Source organism: Pantherophis guttatus, chromosome 13, assembly GCF_059756535.1.
Source record: "Pantherophis guttatus breed Tessera chromosome 13, ASM5975653v1, whole genome shotgun sequence".
In the NCBI taxonomy this organism is placed as follows: domain Eukaryota; kingdom Metazoa; phylum Chordata; class Lepidosauria; order Squamata; family Colubridae; genus Pantherophis; species Pantherophis guttatus.
Window position 1 is genome coordinate 5317656 of NC_142075.1, and position 25828 is coordinate 5343483.

Consider the following 25828-nt stretch of genomic DNA (forward strand, 5'->3'; position numbering starts at 1 on the left):
ACGGTTTCTGTATTACTTGGAGTGCACACTTGTGAACACCCTCAAAAGCTTTCGTGTCCAAATGTTCTTGGTGTTGAGAAGACCAGATGTTGAGATATGATATGATTTTGTACTTGACCTATCAGATAGGATACCTAGCTAACACTTACAGATTGAAGATCCTTCAAGAACCTTGCACAAACTGGTTTGGCCAAAGCTTTGTTGCTAGCTGTTTGTTTGTTTGTTTGTTTATTATTATTTTTTATTAGTCATATTTCTATGCTGCCCACTCTCCGAGGACTCTGGGCAGCTTACACCACAGACAGTATACTAAATAGCATATTGCCCCCAACAATCTGGGTCCTCATTTTACCCACCTCAGAAGGATGGAAGGCTGAGTCAACCTTGAGCCGGTGAGATTTGATCTGCTGATCTGCTGAACTAGCAGTCAGCTGAAGTAGCTGAAGTACAGCACTCTAACCACTGCGCCACCTCGGCTCTTGCTTGTTTGTTTGTTTATTCAAACATGTACAAGATAGCAGGTATAGGTATAAACATAAACATGAACAAAGGAAGTAAGTACAGATAAATGGGGACAGTAGGACAGAGACGGTAGGCATGCTGGTGTGCTTATGCACGCCCCCTTTCCGGACCTCTTAGGAATGGGGTGAGGTCCACAGTAGACAGTTTAAAGCTGAAGCTGTGAGGGTTTGAGGATTTAACCACGGAGTCAGGTAGAGATTCCAGGCATTGATCACTCTGTTGTTGTTGAAGTCGTATTTTCTGCAATCAAGTTTGGAGCGGTTTACCTTGAGTTTGTATTGATTGTTTGCCCGTGTATTATTATGGTTGAAGCTGAAGTAGTCGCTGACAAGTAGGATGTTGTAGCAGACAATTTTGTGTACTATGCTTAGATCGGACCGTAGGCAGTGCAGTTCCAGATTGTCCAAGCCCAGAATTTCAAGTCTGGTGGCATAAGGGATTCTGTTGTGAGCAGAGGAATGGAGTACTCTTCTCGTGAAATACTCTGGACTCACTCAATCGTGTTAATGTCCAATATACAGTGTGGATTCCAGGTGGATGAGTTGTATTCAAGAATTGGTCAGGCAAAGGTTTTGTATGCCCTAGTTAGCAGTAAGTGTTCCCGGAGAAGAAGCTTCGCAAGATTAGGTTAACAACTCTTAATGTCCTTTTGGCAATGCTGTTACAATGAGCTCTGGGGCTTAGATCGTTTGAGATGAGTACTCTGAGGACCTTGACAGAGTGAGGGTCGTCTATGAGATCGTGTCCACCCAACTTGTATTTGGTGTTCTGAATTTTTTTTGCAAATGTGCAAGACAGAACATTTATTAGTTGATGTATCAATTGTACCAATTGTTTCATCATGCCTTCTTCTTCTGTATTGTACATTGATATTTGGTGGTTCATTCCTTGTGGTCATCCAGGAAAAGATTATGTGAGATTAAGTTCTCAAATAGGGAGGTTAAGTTGATATTGAAGGCCTTTTCAGAATTATAAGCATTAAGAGTGGCATCTAAATATTGATACATTGATAGATGAACATCAATCACTATTCCACCTCTTGTGATTCTAACACAATAGCTGTTTCCAACTCATGAAAGCTACAATCTCCCTCCAGTTCTTATTTCTTTTCTTTTGTTGTTATTATTTGGAGGCTGGTTTTTTTCGGTTTGGGTTTGAACTTTCGGATATGTGGAACTTTCCACCTGCTTGCTTTATAGCAATTTATCCATTCTAGGGCAAAAAACTCCCTCAATTCATTTGTAAATTCTGTGACTAAATTTTGAAAAATCCTAAATGCATTTTAAAAATTTGTTAAAATATTTTATATAAATAGCCCAAAAATATAACTGTGAATGTAATTTCCATCCATTCCTTTTCTTGTAAATATGCATTGAGTAAACAGACCTAAAATCAGAAGTTTCCTGGCAGTGGGAACAATTAACCAGTGACTTGCCTCCTTGAGTTATGGGTGCGCCATCACTGGAGGTCTTCAAGAAGACATTGGAGAATCATTTGTCTGGAATAGCATAGGGTCTCCTGCTCGAGCAGGGTGGTCAGACTAGAAGACCTCCAAACTCCCGTCCAACTGTTATTCTGTTAATCATTGGAATGACTTTCCTCCTAGATTTGTGGGTGCTCCATCACTGGGGGTCTTCAAGAACAGATTGTTGTTGTTAGTTGCAAAGTCTTGTCCAATCCATCACGACCCCATGGACCACGTTCCTCCAGGCCTTCCTGTCCTCTACCATCCTCTGGAGTCCATTTAAGCTCACGCCTACTGCTTCAGTGACTCCATCCAGCCACCTTGTTCTCTGCCGTCCCCTTCTTCTTCTTTTGCCCTCCATCTTTCCCAGCATGAGGCTCTTCTCCAGGGAGTCCTTCCTTCTCATTAGGTGGCCAAAGTCTTTGAGTTTCATCTCCAGGATCTGGCCTTCTAAAGAGCAGCCAGGGTTGATCTCCTCTAGGACTGACCGGTTGGATGGCCTTGCAGTCCAAGGCAGTAGTGAAATCTAAAACTTGTTACTACCAGTTCTGTTGGTATGGCTTGGTGGGGGAAGGGGGGGTAATGTGACTTGGTGAGTGTGGCCAATTTTTTTTTTTAACTTTTAAAACCATTTTTTCTACAACCTCTTGGGCGAAGAGGTTGTAAAGAAATGCTTTCAAAAGGCTCTGACGATTCCAGCTGAGTTGCCTGATTGGCAGAGACTTTTTTTCTTTTAAATGCCTCTGACAATCAGGGAACTCAGCTTGGACTGTCAGAAGCTTTTAAAAGAAAAAAAGCCTCTTCTGACCCCTTTTTTTTTTCTTTTAAATGCCTCTGACGATCCAAGCTGAGTTGCCTGATCATCAGAGGCATTTAAAAGAAAAAAAGTCTCTGCTGATCAGGCAACTCAGCTGGGATCATCAGAGGCATTTAAAAGAAAAAAAGGGTTTTTTTCTTTTAAAAGCCTTTGATAATCCCAGCTGAGCTGCGCAATCATCAGGAGCTTTTTTTTTACTTTTAAAAGCATTTTTTCTGCTGAAGAGGTTGTAGAAAAAATGCTTTTAAAAGTAAAAAAAGCCTCTGATGATTGTGCAGCTCAGCTGGGCATGGGGGAGGGGGACAGGGATTTTTTCTACCAGTTCTCTGAACCACCCGCCTCCATCGCTACCGGATCGGGCAATCCGGTCCGAACCAGGAGCATTTCACCCCTGCTCCAAGGGACTCACAGAAGTCTTCTCCAACACCATGGTTCAAAGGCCTCAATAAGAAGAGATTAGACAACCATTTGTCCAGGATGGAATAAATTTTCTTACCTTGAGCCTGGGGTTGGATTGGAAGACCTCCAAGCTCCCTTCCAGCGCTATCATTCTATGACTCCGTGTTTTATTAAAGCCGGTAGTATGAGAAGATGCCACTAGACTTTCGATTTTGGGCTAATGTAGACTAACATGTCTCTCCTCCTAATGGGAATAGACTTAGTAATTGGCTGTCTGTAGAAGTCATAAATCCAGAAGGGTCAGTGGATAAAGACTGTGAGGTTGATGGGACAGCAGTCTGGGTATTAATGGAGTCTGGATTAGTGCAAAGGACAGGAGAGAAGAAGGGGGGAAAAATGAAACAAAACATGAACGAAACACATCCCTGCCATCTTGAAGTGTTGTGGAGGGTTGTGAATTATAGCATCTGCTGCCTGAAATCGAATAATGATAGGAGACTATAAAAGAGACTGATTCACATTTTAATGGAATTCCTCAAGAGTTCATGAGTGTATATCTGTTTACTTAGTACTAAAATCCTCATTCCAATTTTGGCTGAAAATTAATCTGAAAAAATTCTGACAAAAGGGGTGATGTATAGGGGCGCAAACGGAATTCTACATCCTCTCCAGTACCTGTTCAGATTATATCTGCCGGCAAGAATACATTGTTATTAGAAATGGACGATAGAACCTAAAAGAAAGAAGAAACTTCCTGACTTACGGCGATTAATCAGTGGAACAACCTGCCTCCAGAAGTTGTGGATGCTCCATCACTGGAGGTTTTGAAGAAGAGATGGGTGGGCATTTGTCTGGAATGGAATAAGGCAAGGGTGTCCAACCTTGGCAATTTTAAGACTTGTGAACTTTGACTCTAGAATTCCCCAGCTGGTCATATTGGCTGGGGAATTCTGGGAGTTGATGTCCACAAGTCTTAAAGTTGCCAAGATTGGACGCCCCTGGTATATAGTTTCCTGCTTCAGGAGAGGGTTGGACTAGAAGACCTCTGAAATCCCTTCCAGCCAGGGGTGAAATCCAGCAGGTTCTGACAGGTTCTGGAGAACCTGTAGCAGAAATTTTGAGCAGTTCGGAGAACCGGTAGCGGAAATTTTGAGTAGTTCAGAGAATGGCAAATATCACCACTGGCTGGTCCCAGAGTGGGGTGGGAATGGAGATTTTGCAATATCCTTCCCCTGCCATGCCCATCAAGCCACGCCCACCAAGCCATGCCTACAGAACCAGTAGTAAAAAAAAACTTGATTTCACCACTGCTTCCAGCCCTATCATTCTATGATTCTAAGCCTGTGTTTTATTGAAGTTGGTTGTATGACAAGAAGACGCCATTAGACTTCTGATTTTTGGCTAATATAGACTAACGTGGCTCTCCTCCCAATGGGAATAGACTTAGTGATTGGCTGTCTCTAGAAGTCATAAATCCAGAAGGGTCAATGGCTAAAGACTGAGTTGATGGGACGGCACTTTGGATATTCCCCATATTGACTGGTGAATTCTGAGAATTGAAGTCTCCAAGTTGCCAAGGTTGGACACCACTGGTATAGGGTCTCCTGCTGGAGCAGGGGTTGGACTAGAAGACCTCCAAGGTCCCTTCAGACCTTTGATTCTATGTTCTATCTTACAAACGAATGAATTAATAGCCTTTTGAATCATGAAATCAGTCCTTCCTGAGCACACATTCCCTGATCTCTTCAGATCCTCTCGATATCCCTGAGAAAGCTTGTAGCAAACCTTGGGTCACCTCCTCCACCTCCAAGAGATTCAATGAAATGTGAAATGTTGCAATGAAAACTCTGCGATAGAAACTATAAATTAACAATGGCAACTACATACAAAGAAAACCTGTATAAAATGCCACCGGCAAGATTAGCAAAGATGTTTAAAAATATGTCCGCCAAATGTTGGAAATGCAAGCAGATACCCAGTTCGTACTAGAATAGAATAGAATAGAATAGAATAGAATAGAATAGAATAGAATAGAATAGAATAGAATAGAATAGAATAGAAAATACAGAATGGAATGTAATAGAAATAGAAATTAGAACAGAACAGAACAGAATAGAATAGAATTTTTATTGGCCAAGTGTGATTGGACACACAAGGAATTTGTCTTGGTGCATAGGCTCTCAGTGTACATAAAAGAAAAGGTATGTTCGTCAAGAATCATAAGGTACAACACTTAATGATAGTCATAGGGTACAAATAAGCAATCAGAAAACAATATCAATATAAATTCTAAGGATGCAAGCAACAAAATTACAGTCATACAGTCATAAGTGGAAAGAGATGGGGGGTGGGAACAACGAGAAGAGGTGGACATGTCTAAAGGCAAAAAAAAGTTGGACAAAAATACATATATGGTTACTTTAAATGATAAAGCAACATATAGATTTAAAACCAGAAATATTTTTGTTAGGTATACCGCCAGAAAAATATGACAATGGGAATGTAATATTTGATATTACATATTTTGACAGCAGCGAAAATTGTATTTGCACAACAATGAAAAAAATGAGGAACCTCCTTCAGATGAAAACATAATCAAAAAAATATTAGATTGTGCGGAAATGGATAGGTTAACATTAAAGATAAAGGACAAAGAAGATACAGAATATTTTTTTAACTTGGGATTTGTTTTACCAATGGTTAGATAATAAAGGCAGAAATTAGAAGTTGGAAGGATACCATTATATATAAGTAAAGAATATTATTATTACTATTATTATGTATATGTAAATTGACTCAGACAATACACTGTTTATTAAGCAGTCATATCAGAGGTGGGTTTCAGCAGGTTCTGCCAGTTCTGGAGAACCGGTAGCAGAAATTTTGAGTAGTTCGGAGAACCGGCAGTAAAAATTCTGACTGGCCCTGCCCCCATCTATTCTCTGCCTCCCAAGTCCCAGTTGATCAGAAGGAAATGGGGATTTTACAGTATCCTTTCCCTGGAGTGGGGTGGGAATGGAAATTTTACAGTATCCTTCCCTTGCCACGCCCACCAAGCCACACCCACAGAACTGGTAGTAAAAGATTTTGAAACCCACCACTGACTCATATATGTTAAAGAAAAATGTATAAATATTTTTTTAAAAAAAGGCAATATGATGTTATGCTTGACAGTTCTCCTAAAAGGATCTTCCTGTTGTTGTTGTTGTTGTTGTTTCAGGTTGTGATCAGGACCACTGGGGCCCTCACTGCAGCAACCCTTGCCAGTGCCGGAATGGAGCTCTGTGCAACCCCATCACTGGCGCCTGCGTGTGTGCGCCAGGATACAAAGGATGGCGCTGCGAGGACTTGTGTGAGCCGGGAACTTACGGGAAAGCTTGCCTGCTCAAGTGCCAGTGTCATAATGGGGCAACCTGTGACCACAACACAGGAGAATGTCATTGTGCACCTGGCTACACGGGAGTTTTGTAAGTCAAGGGGCCGTGTGGGCTTTACGTTCAGGGGATGTAATAGCCAGTTTTGTGCAGAGGTGAAGGTCTCGGGTTAGAAACCAGAAAATTGTGAGTTCAGGTCCTGCTGTAGGCATGAAGCCAACTGGGCCAATCATTTTCTCTCAGCCCTAATAGAAATAGAAATAGCACTTAAGACTTATATACCACTTCACAGTGCTTTACAGCCCTCTCTAAGCAGTTTACAGAGTCAGACTTTTGCCCCCAACAATCTGGGTCCTCATTTTACTCACATCGGAAGGAGGGAAGGTTGAGTCAACCTTGAGCCTGGTGAGATTTGAACTGCCAAATTGCAGGCAGCTGGCAGGCAGCAGAAGTAGCCTGCAGTACTGCATTCTAACCACTGCGCCACTGTGGCTCTTTAAAGAAGAAGACAAGGGCAAACCATTATTAGAAATGGGTTTAGAAATTGCCTAGAAATGCCAAGAAAATTGCAGGGACTTGTCCCAGGTAGTTGCCAGAAGTCAAACCTGATCCAAACGCACAAAATAATACTCAGGACAGCTTACCCCTAACATCTTCGAACAACAGCATCTGCCTATCTGCGTGATGGCGAATCTGTGGCACGCGTGCTAGATGTGGTAAACAGAGCCCTCTCTGTGGGCACGTGCGCTATAGACAGTTGCTCTTCTGGTTTCCAGAATGCGCATATGCGCTGGCCAGGTGGTCTTCGCGAGCACTGGAAACCTGAAGATCAGCAGGCCAGCGCGCATGCGCACACCGGAAACCCAAACACAAGGTGGCCGGTGTGTGTATGCACAGTGGCCAGCTGGTTTTTGGGTTCCCAGCACTCTGGCTCACACGCACGCATGCACATGTTCCGGTTTGGGTACTCAGTGCCGAAAAAGGTTTGCCATCACTAGCCTATCCCATGTCCTGAAGAAGAACTTGATAGGTGGCCAAAAATTGCAAATCTAGTCTGAACATCTGGCTGACTGTGCAACAACTCATAATAGCAATTACTTAGAGATCAGGACACGGTGGCTGAGTGGCTAAGACGCTGAGCTTGTCGATCGAAAGGTCAGCAGTTCAGCGGTTCGAATCCCTAGTGCCGCGTAACGGGGTGAGCTCCCGTGACTTGTCCCAGCTTCTGCCAACCTAGCAGTTCAAAAGCACGGAAAAAATGCAAGTAGAAAAATAGGGACCACCTTTGGTGGGAAGGGAACAATGTTCCATGCGTCTTTGGTGTTGAGTCATGACCACAGAGACGTCTTCGGACAGCGCTGGCTCTTCGGCTTTGAAACGGAGATGAGCACCGCCCCCTAGAGTCAGAAACAACTAGCACATATATGCAAGGGGAACCTTTACCTTTACCTAGAATTCAGGGGGAGGTCTGTTAATGACCTGGTTGTTCCCAATGTACCACTTCCCATCGTTATCTTCTATAGTAAAAAGAAAAGAAAAAATCACCCCATCTTCTGCATGGGGTGTCAACAAGCATTTTGGGATTCAATGAAGTCAGCAACTTTCTTTAAGAACATTAAGATGATACAGATTCTTGAAAGCCTCCAGTGATACAGATTAACAGAGTTGGAAGGGACCTTGTAGGTCATCTAGTCCAACCCCCCGCCCAAGCAGGAGACCCTACACCATTTCTGACAGATGGCAGTCCAGCCTCTCCTTGAAAACGGTTTGAAATTTTGAGAGATCAGAATTCCGATGCTGAAAGATTTCAACAACCTCATTCATAAGAGCCTGCAAGATTTCACTGCTCCTGTCCCAGAGCTCAGAGGAATATAGTTGGTCCTCAGTTTACGACCATAGCACAGGTAGTCCTCGACTTACAACAGTTCATTTAGTGATCATTGAAAGTTACAAGGGCATTGAAAAAAAAAGAGACTTACAACCATTTTTCACACTTACGACCGTTGCAGCAGCCCCATGGTCACGTGACTTATCTTATGCGACTTTCTGACGAGCAAAGTCAATGGAGAAGCCAGATTCACTTAACAAGCGTGTCCCTAATTTAACAACCGCAGTGATTCACTTAACAACGGTGGCAAGAAAAGCCGTAAAATGGGGCAAAGCTCACTTAACAAATTTCTCACTTTGCAACATAAATTCTGGGCTCAATTGTGGTCATAAGTCGAGGGCTACCTATAGGTCAATTTCCATGCAACAGAAGGGCAGGCAGCACCAAGGGCTACTGAAGCCCCCATTTCTCTCTCAGATCAACGGAACCCCAGAATTAAATTTTAAAAACCCCATTAGCTAAATCTTACAAGATCTGAAATTTGAGAGCACGGCTGGTTCTTGCCTGAGAGTATGGTTCCTATACAGAGTTTCAGCAGGTTCTGACCAGTTCTGGAGAACCGGTAGCAGAAATTTTGAGTACCGTATTTTTCAGAGTATAAGACACACCTTTTTCCCTAAAAAAAGAGGGTGAAAATCTGGGTGTGTCTTATACTTGAAATGTAGCCCTGCCCAGCCTTGCAAACAGAGAGTTCAGAGGCTGAAAGAAGCTTCAGAAAAAAAGCCTCTGAAAGGCTTTTATCTAAAATAATATGGCAAGCAACAAAAGAAGAATCAGTAAAGATTCTAACCAAACTATGCTAATAAATCTGAAGAATGACACCATAACCAACAGATCGGAAGAGATTAATCTACATACCAATAAAAAAAAAGGAGATTGAACAGAGTACAGATAGTCCTTCAGAAAAAAAGCCTCTAAAAGAAGCTTCAGAAAAAAAATTTTTTTTTTTTCTGAAGTCTGTTTCGGAGGCTTTCAGAGGCAGAAAAAAAAGTTTTTTCTGAAACAGAGTTTCAGAAGTTTCAGAGGCAGGAAAAAAAGCCAAAAAAAAGCAAGGCACAGAGCTCACAACCAACGAACCTGTTGCTAAAATTTACCTCTGGAAACAGCTGATTGGGGGTATTCCGGGAGGTCAATCCCCCCGCCAATCAGCTTTTTTCTTATTTTCCTCCCCAAAAACTAAGGTGTGTCTTATACTCCGGTGCATCTTATACTCTGAAAAATACGGTAGTTGGGAGAACCGGTAAATACCACCTGTGACTGGCCCCACCCCCATCTATTCTCTGCCTCCCATCTGATTGGGAGGAAATGGGGCTTTTGCAGTAACCTTCCCCTGCCACGCCCACCAAGCCACGCCCACCAAGCCATGCCCACAGAACCGGTAGTAAAAAAATTTGAATCCCACCACTGTTCCTATCCATGCGTGTTTGTGGAGCACGGGGCAGAAGTGACATCACACACGTCACAACAAGCATTGTGATGCCACAGTGACTTCCCAACAGACCCCCATGCTTATAGGTCTTAATAGACCTATCATTCCCTGTGAATTGATCTGGCAGTAGAAAGCATTTATTTTTGTCCCTTCAAAACTGCCTCCCTGAGACACTGGCTATTGATTTTGTTTTCCTCGTAAATATTTATAAATAATGTTGTTTATTGTGAACATTAGGGATCTAGGACAGATTAGAAATTCATAAAACATCAGCTTCCGTGTGTGTGCTTGTGTCTGTGCGCACCAACTTCTTCACGAGTCCATCCATCTCGATTTTCAATATGTCTGTTTGAATTGATCCTGCCTGACTTCTCCGAGTTTTATTTAGTTTCCCAACCTCGGACTTAGATGTGAGGTTTTCTCGAGGGGTTCGCAGACCGCAGTAAATCCCCTCTGTTTGTGGTCTGCTCTTAGGGACAGATTTAAAATTTCGGGTCTGTTTTTGTTAATGTTTAAAGGTAAAGGTTCGCCTCGCACATATGTGCTAGTCGTTCCCGACTCTAGGGGGTGGTGCTCATCTCCATTTCAAAGCCGAAGAGCCAGCGCTGTCCGAAGACGTCTCCGTGGTCATGTGGCCGGCATGACTCAACGCCAAAGGCGCATGGAACGCTGTTACCTTCCCACCAAAGGTGGTCCCTATTTTTCTACTTGCATTTGTTACGTGCTTTTGAACTCCTAGGTTGGCAGAAGTTAATGTTAATGTTTAAAATCATGGAAATCCACCAGTTTAGATTCAGAAATAGACGGGGGTTGCAATTACCCCATAGCAGGGGTGTCAAACTGGATTTCTTGGAGGGCTGGATCAGCATTGTAGTTGTCCCCCGCAGGCCAGCCGAGGAGATGGGATGGATGCCCTCCTGCAGCACCCACTCGGCCAAAACAGGGTGCAGGGGGGCACGGGCAGCCCCATGCACCCTGTTTTTGACCTGGACAGCTTCCTGCAGTACCCTGCTGGCCAAAACAGGGCACAGGGGGCTGTGGGCAGTCCGTGCGTGCCCTGTTTTCACTAGCAGAGGCACCGCAGGCCAGTTGTCAGGTTTCGATGTCATCTCAAATCAATTGCACTCCCAAACAATTAATCTTTGCTGAAATATTCCATTTATTGAGTACGACAGATCTGGCCCCGACTTTGTCATAGCCGATACTAACCCTCTGACCCCCAAACCCTTCCCTTTCCGTTCCCCAATTCTCATCTTCTCATTGGCCATCTTCCAAGTCAGTCTCCCCAGCTTCTGACCTCATCCCACAGGAATGTTCCCCCCTCCCATCCCATCTCCTAGGGGATATTATCTACAGAGAAAATAAGTAGGTGAAAAGTCAAGCCTCGTCTTTTTATGGCAGCATCAGAATGCTGACACCAGTCCTTTGCTATTTCCAGGCCAGGCCCGCAGGCCGGATTTAAGCACCGGATCTGGCCCCTGGGCCTTGAGTTTGAGACCCCTGCCCCGTAACATTCAAGGTTACAATGGCCCCTGAACGAAGTGACTTCTGACCATTTTTCACACGGTTGTAACCTCCCTGTGGTCACGTAATCAAAATTCAGACGCATGGCAACTGATTCACATTTATGACGGTTACATTATCCCGGGATCATGTGATCGCCTTTTGGTGACCTTCGGAGAAGCAAAGTTGATGGAGAAGCCAGATTCACGTTAACAGCCGTGTGACTAACTTAACCACTGCAGTGATTCACTTAACAAATGTGGCAAGCAACGTCGTAAAACGGGGCAAAACTCAATAACTGTCTTGCTGAGAAAATGGAAATTTTGGACTCCATTGTGGTCGTAAGTCGAGGATTTTATAAAATAACAGAGGGATCTCTTTTCTTTATTCAAATTTTTGAAAGGTTGTTTCAATCAACCAAATGGAACAGAAATTGCATTCGGAAGTTGTGGGAGCTTCATCCCTGGAGGCTTTCAAGAAGAGACTGGACTGCCATCTTCAGAAATGGTGTAGGGTCTCCTGCTTGGGCAAAGGGGGGTTGGACTAGATGACCTCCAAGATCCCACTCCAACTCTGTTAATCTGTTAAATACTCGGCATGGCTAGTCTAGTGAAGAGAAGGACCAGGGGAGACAGGATAGCATCTTCCAGTATTTGAGGGGCTGCCACAGAGAGGAGGGGGTCAAGCTATTTTCCAAAGCACTTAACAAGGAATAATGGATGGAAACTGATCAAGCTGGAAATAAGGAGGAATTTTCTGACAGTGAGAGCAATCAACCAACGGAACAGAAGTTGCCTTCAGAAGTTGTGGGAGCTTCATCACTGGAGGCTTTCAAGAAGAGACTGGACTGCCATCTGTCAGAAACAGTGTAGGGTCTCCTGCTTTGGCACGGGGTTGGACTAGATGACCTACAAGGTCCCTTCCAACTCTGTGAATCTGTTAAATCTGATTTATAAGGAATCTGCCAAATTATTTGAAATGTTTTCCTTCTGGTTTTTGGGGATGTTGTGGATTCTTTCAATTGGAGGGGAAAGTTATGCACTCACCTTTAAAACTGACCCTGGCCAGAACTGGTTCTTCTGCGGACCTCCTGGGTGAAGAATTTGCATGTCTGGCCCATCATGATTCAGTGGAATTTGTGTGAACCCGAACTCACGTCCCACACATAAAGATACTTGTATTCTTACTATATCTGGTAGGCTATACAGGTAGTCCTTAACTTACGATTGCAATTGAGCCCAAAATTTCTGTTGTTAAGGGAATCACTGCATTTGTTAAGTGAGTAACTCAGTCATTAAGTGAATCTGGCCTCCCCATTGACTTTATTGTCAGAAGGTTGCAAAAGGGGATCACATGACCCCTGAACACCTGCAACCGTCATAAGTATGAGCCAAGCATCTGAATTCTGATCACGTGACCAGGAGGAATGCTGCAATGGTCATAAGATTGACCTCAAGGTTAACTCAGCCTTCCATCCTTCCAGGTCATGGTTGTCCCAAAGGTGATTTTTTCAAGAGGCAACTGGACTTCCTTGTTTTTTTTTCTTTTGAAGATGTTTCACTACTCATCCAAGAAGCTTCTTCAGCTCTGACAGGATGGTGGGGAATGGAAGGATTTATATCTCCAAGTTTTGTTACTTTACATAAATTCTGCATTTTCTCCAGCGAGTTTAAGGAAGGACAGATACAGGGTGTCCTTGGCTTATGACGGTCATTGAGCCCAACATTTCTGTTGCTAAGTGAAATATTTGTTAAGTCAGTTTTGCCCCATTTTACGACCTTTCTTCTACAGCTGTTAAGTGAATCACTGCAGCTGTTAAGTTAGGAACACTAACTTGCTGGCAATTACTGCAAGTTCGAATCCCACCAGGCTCAAGGTTGACTCAGCCTTCCATCCTTCCGAGGTAGGTAAAATGAGGACCCGGATTGTGGGGGCAATAAGCTGACTTTGTATAAAAAAGAACACCGCTTGGGGGGGCCGAAAGCCCTACTAAGCAGGTATATACAAAAGTATGAAGGCTATTGCTTAACGCATTGTAAGCGACCCTGAGTCTCCGGAGAAGGGCGGCATATAAATTGAACCAATAAATAAATAAATAAATAAATAAGTGTGAACAACACTTATTTGTTGTTCATTGTTATGAACAATGGTCATAAGTCATTGACCATTTTTTTAAGGTGCCCTTTGTATCTTGGAATGGTCACTAAATGAAGTGTTGTAAATCGAGGACTTACTACTACCTGTATCTCACATACCTTGCTGGTCGAGGACCGTAATAAAGTTTCATTCATTCATTCATTCATTCATTCATTCATTCATTCATTCACATACCTTCGAAAGCCTCAGCTGGGATTTGGGAGGCTTCAACTTGTGACTGTCCATTTTCTGAAACAGGGAAATCTTTTTTTTAAAAAAAAATAGTCCTTCCGTGAGCCGGAGTTTCTTTGGGAATAAAGATCTGTTAACGTAAACAAAAGGTTTTGAAAGAAAGCCTGTCTCTTTCTGAGCGATAAATATTGGCTACCTACATTTTGCCCTCAACACTGTCGATGGGATCCGGCTGCATGATGGATGATTTGTGTATATACCGTGGAGCAATGGTGCTGTAACTTACAAAATTGCTTTGTGTCTCTTTCTATTCCATCTGGGTTGCTGGCTGCCCTTCTCCTTTCCTCGCAACCAACCCGAGCAGCTGCGAAGAGCCGTGTCCTCCAGGCAGCCACGGAGTCCAGTGCGAACAGCGATGCCCCTGCCAGAATGGAGGAACCTGTCACCACATCACGGGAGAATGCACCTGTCCCCCAGGATGGATGGTGGGTAACATTGGAGCACCCCTACAACCGAGACGAGAGAAGAATTGGAGCTCAGTCAGGGGTCCTTGGTGCTCTCTGAGATGGTGGCTTTTTGCAGAGGTTCTATTCGCAAACTAGGTGACATCAGTAGCACTGATGATGTTACCGAGTAGGGTAAGGAAATGTCTGCAAGAAACTACCAAGCTCAGAAAGCACCGTGGACCCCACGCCTACAAAATCACGAGCCTTATAATGTTTTTCTGAGAATGGAATGGAATGGAATGGAATGGAATGGAATGGAATGGAATGGAATAGAATAGAATAGAATAGAATAGAATAGAATAGAATAGAATAGAATAGAATAGAATAGAATTACAAAATGCATAGGATAGGATAGGATAGGATAGGATAGGATAGAAGCTGGAAAGGACCTTGGAGGTCTTCTAGTCCAGCCCCCTGCTCAAGCTGGCTGGAGAATTCTGGGAGTTGAAGTCCACAAGTCTTAAAGCTGCCAAGTTTGAAGACCTCTGCCCTATACCATACCATGCCAGACAAATGGCTGTCCAGTCTAGTCTTAAAAACTTCCAATGATGGAGCATCCAGAATTCCAGGAGGCGATTCGCCTATTTATAAGAATCTCACCAAACTAACTGCACTCTTTTGGGAACAACAAGATTAGGATTTCACGAATGGTGAGGGGAGGTCTCCCAACTCTACCTTCCCCCCCACACACACACACACTAACTAGAGCAGGGGTCAGCAACCCGCGGCTCTGGAGCCGCATGTGGCTCTTTCATCCCTCTGCTGCGGCTCCTTGTCGCTGGTCGGCTCCACAATTGATAGGGTTTTCGGTTAGGACAGGTAGAGAAAAAAGGATGCCGCGCTAGGAAGAGACTCTATGGTGGGGTAACCGGACTTCCGGTCAGCAGAGGAAAAAGGACGCTGCGCTAGGAGGAGACTCTATGGTGGGGTAACTGGACTTCCGGTCGGCTCCAGAATTGAACGGGGGGCTTCCAGTTAGGACCATTGTGGCTCTTTGAGTGTTTAAGCTTGCCGACTCCTGAACTAAAGACTCCAGCACATCCTAGGATTTATTTTTCTTTTCTTTCCTCCCGGGTGTAGTTTCCCCATTTCCTTGACTCATCTTCATCTAGTTTATTCGTTCCCCTTTTCTCTTTCTGCCTTCCCCTCTGCGTTTTTTTTAAATCTGTTTTTGCTGCAAAGGGAAAAAGAGTTTCTACAAGTGAGGGAAAAAAGACCACGCCAAGGGGAAAATCCATTAGTTTTATAAATTGAGCTCTTTATTTTATAGGCAATTAATTTTAATTAGTAGATATTAGTCCAATTAAAATACATTTATTTTATTTATTTTTTTGTCTTGGCCCTGCCTGTTTTATTTTAACCTGGCTTCTGGCAGGTTTACTTATGTGCATAGATATATTCGAATACATGTACAAACCTGTCAAGATACCCATTTATCGGGATGGTGGGTCAGAAGGCATCTCTACGAAATCTGGTTTAAATTTTGAGACTGTAGTCTGTTGGGATAAACAGGGTCTCTAGGCTGGATTCAAATATTGAGCAAGACTGAAGGGTGATCTATTGAATGAATATAACAATTGTGAGTTGTAAACCATATTTTAACATCCTCCCTGGACTCTCACTGTACTGCCACAAACAGCTAGGTATCTATGGTAACCATTTAGTTACCTGTGCATTTTTTTAAAAAAAAATGCTTCTGTTTTTTTTTTCCCCAAAGGGAGAAAACTGCCAAATGCCAGCCTGTTGCATTATATTTATTTCTAAAATATTTGTGGGCTTTGCACAAATCCACAGATTGAGGTGGCTTTAATAAATACTGATTACGCCTTCTGTTTTTTTTATACCGTGTCTACACTGCCTTGACTTCTCAAAACTCAAGGCAGAGAAAATATGCCTCTCGTCCTCCACCCACTTAATCTCACATGGGGTGGAGGCCTAAAGCAGAACAAGAGAGGTCTTGGTGTTTGAGAAGAGGCCAAAATGCTGACATTTCAAACTAATTAACTAAATTAAAGTAAGATAACTAACTAACTGACATTTCCATTCTGAAAGCAGAGATGCTAAAATCCAGGATTAAAATGTTGGCCCTTTACTTCTGTAGATGGTTCTTCATTCCAGGTCAGAGTTCTGGGAAGACATTGTAAGGTCCCAAAATATACTTGAGTTACCAGAATGCCAAAGAGAGACTCAAGACGAGGTTTGCAAAAAGAAGCAGATTTTATTTATGGGCAAAAATAAAAATACTGAGTGGGACTATATATACAGGGACTGTATCCTGTATACAGATACAATGCATGCAAGGAGATAGCCACCCCTTGGGGAAGATATGGCGTCCTTTTTATACCCTCAGAGGCATCAGCTTAGTACCCAATTCTGGCCTCCTACTTTAGGTTTGTATATTCCTTGTTGCCTGCAAAGGAATAGAAGCCTCCCAATTAGCGTTATCTCTTCCTTGAGCATTCCTTTGTTCCCCCAATTGCTCATTTGGCCCCCTGGTTCTGCAAGGAACGAGCTTATACAGATCAAAGGTGTAAGTTAGGGCTGAAGTGTAAATTTTCCCTCCGATGATGTCTGCAGTTGCAACTGAGATACGTATCATGCTCTTAGATGGCACAAGATTGATATGGGTTCAGATCAAATGGCAGGAACATATGTTTGACAAATACCAGATACATTACAGAGGCCTAATAACAGAATAGGTTTGTTACAGGAGATATAAATATAAAGGCATAATATATGTGATACAAATACAAAGGCATATTTGTGTTACAGGAACCTAATGATCACAGAATAACAAGTTTCTACTAATTCTAGTATACCAGTATATCATATTCTAGTATTATTTATTATATCCTTATTACTGTTTTCCTTCAACATCTCCATGCATGTTCAATGTCAGACTTTTCTTCTTCTTCTTCTTCTTCTTCTTCTTCTTCTTCTTCTTCTTCTTCTTCTTCTTCTTCTTCTTCTTCTTCTTCTTCTTCTTCTTCTTCTTCTTCTCCTTCTCCTTCTCCTTCTCCTTCTCCTTCTCCTTCTCCTCCTCCTCCTCCTCCTCCTCCTCCTCCTCCTCCTCCTCCTCTCTTGTCTTGGGGAAAAGGGGCTTTGAGACTGGTTCATTCTGGACTCAGGCCAAGGCCTAGCCAAGGTTCATGTCCATTGCATGACTGTGTGGAAATCATATCTGGAAAAGGATTTACTTTTGGATTTAGGTAGAGGCATCCAGAAGGATCCCTCTGGATATCTTCCAAAATGAAGTCCATTTTTCAAAACCGAAAAATGGCAGTAACAGAATAACAGAGTTGCAAGGGACCTTGGAGGTCTTCTAATTTTACCCCCTCCTCAAACAGGAGACCCTATATCATTCCAGACAAATGGTTATCCAGTCTCTTCTTAAAAATTTCCAGTGTTGGAGCAATCACAACTTCTGGAGGCAAATTGTTCCACTTATTAATCGTTCTCACTGTCAGGAAATTTCTCCTTACTTCTAGGTTGATTCTCTCCTTGGTTGGTTTCCACCCGTTGCTTCTTGTCCTGCCCTCAGGTGCTTTGGAGAATAGCTTGACTCCCTCTTCTTTGTGGCAGCCCCTCAAATACTGAAACACTGCTATCAAGTCACTCCTAGCCCTTCTTTTCATCAGACTAGACATACTGTCAGGTTTCGAGGTCGTCTCAAATAAATTGCATTTCAAACAAAGTCTTTGAAGGAAAACTCCTATTTATTAAGTACGACATTCTAAATCGTACTCTATCGAAGCCAACACTGACTTCCAGACCCAAAACCCTCCCTTTCTGTTCCCCACTCCCCTGCACTCATTGGCAATCTTCCAAGTCATTCTACCCCTAATCTACCGCTCCAGCTCAAAGGAATTTCCCCCCTCCCATCCCATCTCCTAGGGGATATTATCTCCAGGGAAAATAAATAGGTGAAAAGTTAAACATCCCTTTCCAGACGCCTCCATTTCTCCTTCTTATGTCAGCACTAGAGTAAATGCAGCTTGAAGTGCTGACACATACCCAGTTCCAGCAACCATTCTTCATATGTTTTAGCCTCCAGTCCCCTAACTCAATCTCATCAGAATTGGTGCACAGAGGATAAAGCATCTGATGCCCAAATCTCTGTTTGAAATCCCACAACATCTTACAAATCAGTTTAGCAGAATCAAACTTGAAGAGGCCAACGAGTCAAGAAGTATGAGCAAGCCATCAAAACTGGTCGATGTGATCTGCACAGGGGATATTTATGAGAAAGATATGCTAATCCATCTTGTGTTCCTAAATGAATCTCAGAGGGATCCTGTTTGTCATTGTGGACAGGTCAAATCTGAGACTGAGAAGGAAATCTGAGTTAAAACTGAGACTCAGTTGTGAACCTCACTGGGTAGTCCAGACCCCAAACCTGTTGCTTAACTTAATTCAAAAAAATGTGAAACACGGGAAGGGTACAGGGTACAGAGTAGTCCCTGATTTAGAAATAGAATAGAATGAGCTGGAAGAGATTTTGGAGGTCTTCTAGTCCAACCCCCATTACAAGAGTTCATTTAGTGACCATACGAAGTTGTTACAACAGCACTGAAAAAAATGACTTATGACTAATTTATGACTGTTGCAGCATCCCTATGGACACGTGACCAAAATTCAAATGCTTAGCAACTGACTCATATTTATGACAGTTGCAATGTCCCAGGGTCAATGATCAGCGTTTGCAATTTCTGACAAGGAAAGTCAATGGGAAAGCCCGATTCACTTAAACTATTGTGTTTGTATGTTTGTTTGTTTGTTTGTTTGTTTGTTTGTTTGTTTGTTTATTGGTTCGATTTATATGCCGCTCTTTTCCAGAGACTCAGGGCGGCTTACAATGTGTTAAGCAATAGCCTTCATACTTTTGTATATACCTGCTTAGTAGGGCTTTCGCCCCCCCCAAGCGGTGTTCTTTTTTATACCAAGTCAGCTTATTGCCCCCACAATCTGGGTCCTCATTTTACTTACCTCGAAAGGATGGAAGGCTGAGTCAACCTTGAGCCTGGTGAGATTCGAACTCGCAGTAATTGCCAGCAAGTTAGTGTTCCTAACTTAACAGCTGCAGTGATTCACTTAACAGCTGTTGAAGAAAGGTCGTAAAATGGGGCAAAACTGACTTAACAAATATTTCATTTAGCAACAGAAATGTTGGGCTCAATGACCGTCATAAGTCAAGGACTCTCTGTATCTGTCCTTTCTTAAACTCGCTGGAGAAAATGCAGAATTTATGTAAAGTAACAAAACTTGGAGGTATAAATCCTTCCATTCCCCACCATCCTGTCAGAGCTGAAGAAGCTTTTGGGATGAGTAGTGAAACATCTTCAAAAGAAAAAAAAAACAAGGAAGTCCAGTTGCCTCCTGAAAAAGCACCTTTGGGACAACCAGGACCTGGATGACTGAGAATCTCTATAGACTTTTTAGCTATACAATTTGGGATGAACAACCTTGGAATGGTGTGGGAGGAGGAATAGATTTCCAGGGGAAAAAATGCAGACTACAGGAACCATTTGCACTACTCAGGTGACCCTGAAGACACAGATAAACCTACAAGTGCTTCAGGGGTGGGTTCTAATTTTTTTTACTGCCGGTTCTGTGGGCGTGGCTTATTTTGTGGGCGTGGCTTGATGGTCATGTGACAATTCTTTAGGATTTAGCAGAGGTACTAGTCTACCAGGCTTTTAACTGCTTGCAGAGCTGTACCAGTCTACCTATTTGTTTTTGGAGGCACCGGTCTACCACCACACTGCCTTTTAACACTGATCAGCTGTAGGGCGGCCCTTTGAAGCCCCACGGCAAGAGTTTAAACAGTTTTTTTCCTTCTAGCTGATCAGCTGGGACTCGGGAGGCAGCAATAGATTGGGGTTCGGGCCAAATAAAAGATAAGAATAACGCGGGGTGTGTGTGGAGGTGGGCGGGAGGGCCCAGCTCCCGAACAAAGAGAACCAGTTTGGTGACGTCATATCGTCACCGCTACCGGCTCAGCTGAATTGGGCCGAACCGGGAGGAACCCACCATTGAAGTGCTTCAACAACCTCTAAAAGGATGCAAATGACCAGCTGTCTGCAAGGAATATAAATCCTTCCGTTCCGCACCATCCAGCTAGAGCCGAAGAACCTTCTTAGTCGATAAGAGAAATATCTTCAAGGAAAAAACAAGAAAGTCCAGTTGCCTCCTGAAAAAGCACCTTTGGGACAAAACTTGGAAGTGCCCTTTTTTTACTAAAGGGAAAATATAAAATGCTCCCCCTTGGACAGAGATTTAAGCATACAGAATTTTTCGTGCATATCGTCTCACCGATTGCCAGAAGCAATTTTCTGCTGTTAAGAAGTGACTGAGGGTTCTTTCCAAACAACACATTTATTCCTCACCTTTCATTCTACGTGTCAAGAAGAAAAGCTGACTCCCTCCTTTTATTTTATTTTTTTAAAAGAAAAGCATCTAAATCTGTATCAATAACGTGATAATTAACTCCTTCTGGGTTTGCCAAAGGCTTCGTTCAGTTCTGCGATGCCCCCTGGCATTATTCCACCGTTTGACAATTAGACCCTTGGCGAATGCTGTTGTTGGAAATGAGAAAGAAAAGCAAAAATCAGAGGCTTGCGAGAGGCTTTATCTGCTTATCCCTGGGAAGACCACAAAAATGATGCGGAAGCTATGAATTAGGGGAGGAAATGGAGGAACGGTTGGTCTTGTCAGACATCCGTCAGATGGGCCTAGGAGGCTTAGAGCATAGGATATAGAACCCATAGGCCTGGAAGGGACCTTGAAGGTCTTCTAGTCCAGGGGTCTCCAACCTTGACAACTTTAAGACTTGTGGACTTCAACTCCCAGAATTCCTCAGCCAGCAAAGGGAGTTGAAGTCCACAAGTCTTAAAGTCTTCTGGGAGTTGAAGTCCACAAGTCTTAAAGTCTTCTTTGGAGTTGAAGTCCACAAGTCTTAAAGTCTTCTGGGAGTTGAAGTCCACAAGTCTTAAAGTCTTCTTTGGAGTTGAAGTCCACAAGTCTTAAAGTCTTCTGGGAGTTGAAATCCACAAGTCTTAAAGTCTTCTGGGAGTTGAAGTCCACAAGTCTTAAACTCTTCTTTGGAGTTGAAGTCCACAAGTCTTAAAGTCTTCTGGGAGTTGAAGTCCACAAGTCTTAAAGTCTTCTTTGGAGTTGAAGTCCACAAGTCTTAAAGTCTTCTTTGGAGTTGAAGTCCACAAGTCTTAAAGTCTTCTAGGAGTTGAAGTCCACAAGTCTTAAAGTTTTATGGGAGTTGAAGCTCACAAGCCTTAAAGTCTTCTAGGAGTTGAAGTCCACAAGTCTTAAAGTCTTCTTTGGAGTTGAAGTCCACAAGTGTTAAAGTCTTCTGGGAGTTAAAGTCCACAAGTTTTAAAGTCTTCATTGGAGTTGAAGTCCACAAGTCTTAAAGTTTTCTTTGGAGTTGAAGTCCACAAGTCTTAACGTCTTCTGGGAGTTGAAGTTCACAAGTCTTAAAGTCTTCTGGGAGTTGAAGTCCACAAGTCTTAAAGTCTTCTTTGGAGTTGAAGTCCACAAGTCTTAAAGTCTTCTGGGAGTTGAAGTTCACAAGTCTTAAAGTCTTCTGGGAGTTGAAGTCCACAAGTCTTAAAGTCCACAAGTCTTAAAGTCTTAAAGTTGCCAAGGTTGGAGACCCCTGTTCTAGTTCAACCCCTTCCAGACAAGTCTCCAGTAATGGAGCACCCACCACTTCTGAAGGCAAGGCGTTTCACTGGTTAATTATTTTCATTACTAGGAAATTTCTCCTTAGTTCTAGGTTGGTTTTTTTCTTAATTAATTTCCATCCATTGCTAAGGGATCTTAGAGGTCTTCCAGCCCAACCCATGCTCAAGCAGGAGACCCTATACCTGGGGTGTCAAACTCGATTTCATTGAGGGCCACATCAGGGTTGTGTTTGACCTTGGGGAGGGGCAGGGGGCGTGGCCAGCTCGACGTCACTTGTATCGGGGGTGCCTATGATGTCCCGAGTGCTCGGCCAGCAAAAACAGGCTCCCAAGCTCTGTTTTTGGCTGTGACGCCTCCTGCAACCCTCTGCCAGCGAAAATGGACCTCGGGAGGGACACCCGCGACCGTCCTGAGCTCCGTTTTTGCTGGCAGAGGCCGGTCCTTTCCTTTTTCCAGGGTGGCCCCGCAGGCCAGATCTAAGCACTCCGTGCGCCAGATCTGGCCCCTAGGCCTTGAGTTTGACACCCCTGCCCTATATCATTCTGGTCTCTTCTTGAAAAATTCCAGTGATGGAGCACTCACATCTTCTGGAGGCAAGTTGTTCCACTGGTTAATTTTTCTCACTGACAGAAAACTTCTCCTTAGTTCTAGATTGGTTCTCTCTTTGATTAGTTTCCATTCATTGCTTCTTGCCTTGCCTTCTGCTGCTTTGGAGAATAGGTTGACTCCCCCCCTCTTTCTCTGTGGCAGCCCCTCAAATATTGGAACACCATTATCAAGTCACCCCTAATCCTTCTTTTCAGTAGACTAGACATACCCAATTCCTGCAGCTGTTCTTCATAGCAGAGGTGGGTTTCAATAGGTTCTGACCAGTTCTGGAGAACCGGTAGCGGAAATTTTGAGTAGTTCAGAGAGCCGGTAGTAAAAATTGTGACTGGCCACGCCCCCATCTATTCTCTGCCTCCTGAGTCCCAGCTGATCGAGTGGAAATGGGGATTTTGCAGTAACCTTCCCCTGAATTGGGGAGGGAATGGAGATTTTACAGTATCCTTCCCCTGCCACGCCCACCAAGCCAAACCCACAGAACCGGTAGTAAAAAAATTTGAAACCCACCACTGCTTCCTATGTTTTATCCTCCAGCCAGGGCCAGGGCCAGTCAGAATTTCCACTACCGGTTCTCCGAACTACTCAAAATTTCTGCTACCAGTTCTCCAGAACTGGTCAGAACCTGCTGAAACCCACCTCTGCCTCCAGACCCCTAATCATCTTTGTTGCTCTTCTCTGCACTCTTTTTTAATATTGTGGTGACCAAAACTGGATGCAAGTAAATCAAGCAGGCTTTCTTTTTTTACTCTTCACGATCTTCCTTGGTGAGAAGTAATAAAAATATTATGCAATCTTATTAACTGCAGTGAATACATTATTGTTTTGCAGAAGTGTCATAACCCACACTGCTTGGGGAAGTGCATCACCTGGAGAGCATCCAAAACAGCTCAATGCAATAAGTAAACAAAACTAAAAAGCTGAATACAGAAGCCAGCATGAATGGAATTGCTCCAGCCTCCGGCCTATTTCTAGTGGCACGACCCGAACATTGGTGCCAAGCTGATGTGGATACATCTGTGGCACAACACTGTTATTTGCACTAGTTGTACTTCACACCGAAACAGAGACTACAACATAACCTGCAGGCTTGAATCAATACAACATAATTGCTTCAGGGTTAAAGACACCCTGCAGAAAATAGGAAAACCAAAATTAATAGGGTAACTGCAAAAATTCTCTTCTGCCAACAAGCCCTGGCGAGCCATAAGTATTTCACCTACATCGATAGAGAGTAGATCCTTCGAAGGATGCTGGGAAGTTTCTTAAAAATCATATTTGAGGTTCTTTTTTCCCCTGGGACAAAGCCGAGGTTTGGAGTGTCTGCTTGGGAAAGGAGCTGAATTTCTAAGTAAAAGTACTGTGCTTACAAATACTGAGATTGTGAGTTTAAGAGAGCTTCTCTGGGGCTTTCATTAAAAAAAAAAGAGAAAGAAAAAAGAGAAAACTTCAGCATGGCTATAACACAAGTGAAACCTTTTCTTCTTTTGCTGGATTTTGAAAGTCTTGGAATTTGGCTTCTGGCTGCAGCCAACTGGAATGTACAAGCAGGAAAGACCTGGAGACTGGGAGTTTGTGCTCCCCAGAATATCGATCTTGGACTTCAGAGATTTTGCTTTCTTGTTTAGGGTCTTTTGAGGAGAAAGATGCGATATACAATTTCATAGCTTAAAATAAACTTTATAGCAATAGAACTTAGACTTATATACCGCTTCATAGCGCTTCACAGCCCTCTCTAAGTGGTTTACAGAGTCAACCTGTTGCCCCCGACAATCTGGGTCCTCGTTTTACTGACCTCGGAAGGATGGAAGGCTGAGCCAATCTTGAGCCTGTCAGGATCAAACTCTTGACAGTGGGCAGAGTTAGCCTGCAATACTGCATTTTCACCACTGCGCCTCCACGGCTCAATGGTTTATTTGAAGAAACATCCCTGCAAGTCAAACATAACTTTATGTTATTAATCAACATCAGGTTCATTTTTATTTTATTTGGGAGCCAAAATTATAGATGTCTTATGATTATTATTTATTATTTATTTATTATTTAAATTTTTATATCGCCCTTCTCTTGAAGGACTCAGGGCGGTGCACAGCCAAAACTAAAACACATATATACAAAAAATTTAAAAACAATTTTAAAATATATTAAATAATTTGGCCCCAGTCTTATTAAAAACTAAAACAACCATTATGATGATCTTAGAGAACATCCAAAATACAATAATTTAAGGCTGGTCATTTATACCTCAAATAAAAACTTTGGATTAATTTGGGGATTCATTTCATTATTTTCCTGGTGGCGTTTGGTATTCTCAGGAGTCTTCTCCAATACCAAAGTTTAAAAGCATCAATAATATTTCTCTCCTGCTTCTTCAAAGTCCACCTAATGGACTGGGTTTTTAAAATTCTGATTTATTTCTCCCTACCACCTAGAGGCTAAAACATACAAAGAATGGTTGCAGGGATTGAGTACATCTAGTCTAATGAAAAGAAGGATTAGGGGTGACTTGATAGCAGTCTTCCAGTATTTGAGGGGCTGCCACAAAGAAGAGGGGGTCAAACTATTCTCCAAAGCACCCGAAGGCAGGACAAGAAGCAATGGATGATGGAAACTAATCAAGGGGAAACCCAACCTGGAATTAAGGAGAAATTTTCTGGAATGGCTTGCCTCCAGAAGTTGTGAGTGGAGGTTTTCAAGATGAGACCGGAGAGCAATTTGTCTGGAATGGTATAGGCAGTGTTTCTCAACCTTGGTAGCTTGAAGATGGGTGGACTTCAACTCCCAGAATCCCCCAGCCAGCAACGCTGGCTGGGGGATTCTGGGAGTTGAAGTCCACCCATCTTCAAGCTTCCAAGGTTGAGAAACACTGATATAGAGTCTCCTGCTTGAGTGGAGAGTTGGACTAGAAGACCTTCAAGGTCCCTTCCAACTGTTATTCTGTATCTGTGCCTAAACATTCCCCTGAGGGATGAACTTTGGAATGTGGCTTTCTCAATATTTAAGAAAATTTGTATGGCCACCCACTCCTCTCAGTGAGTTACAAAAATAGGAATCTTGTCTTCTTTGAAACAGAATGACGAAGTGTGTTTATTAGCAGGTTAAATAAAGGACTTGCATTTCTGGACATGAGCAAATTAATCCAAAATGAGTTTCTGTACTGCAGGTCACCATCGCAAAATCCAGATGCTTGTGAGATGAGCAGCGGTGTCTCTAAAATGGGCCACCATCTTAGGACCAAGGGAAGATTTTGGTGTCCCGCTTAGTGTAGTTTAACAATAAAAGCCACATTCTCT

The 25828-nt window shown here is 43.0% G+C and overlaps 1 protein-coding gene across 4 annotated transcripts in view; it reads left to right on the forward strand.

Moving 5' to 3' along the window:
- The window catches only part of MEGF11 (multiple EGF like domains 11), a 726402-nt gene that overhangs the window by 431339 nt on the left and 269235 nt on the right, over positions 1–25828 (forward strand). For all 4 annotated transcript variants that reach the window (XR_015729726.1, XM_060694754.2, XM_087877753.1 and 1 more), the window contains exons 7-8: positions 6424–6670; positions 14090–14210. Coding sequence is in view for 3 of the 4 variants with exons in the window: in XM_060694754.2 (XP_060550737.1) it covers positions 6424–6670; positions 14090–14210 (368 nt within the window). In the remaining variant the exon portion in view is untranslated. The remainder of the gene's footprint in view (positions 1–6423; positions 6671–14089; positions 14211–25828) is intronic.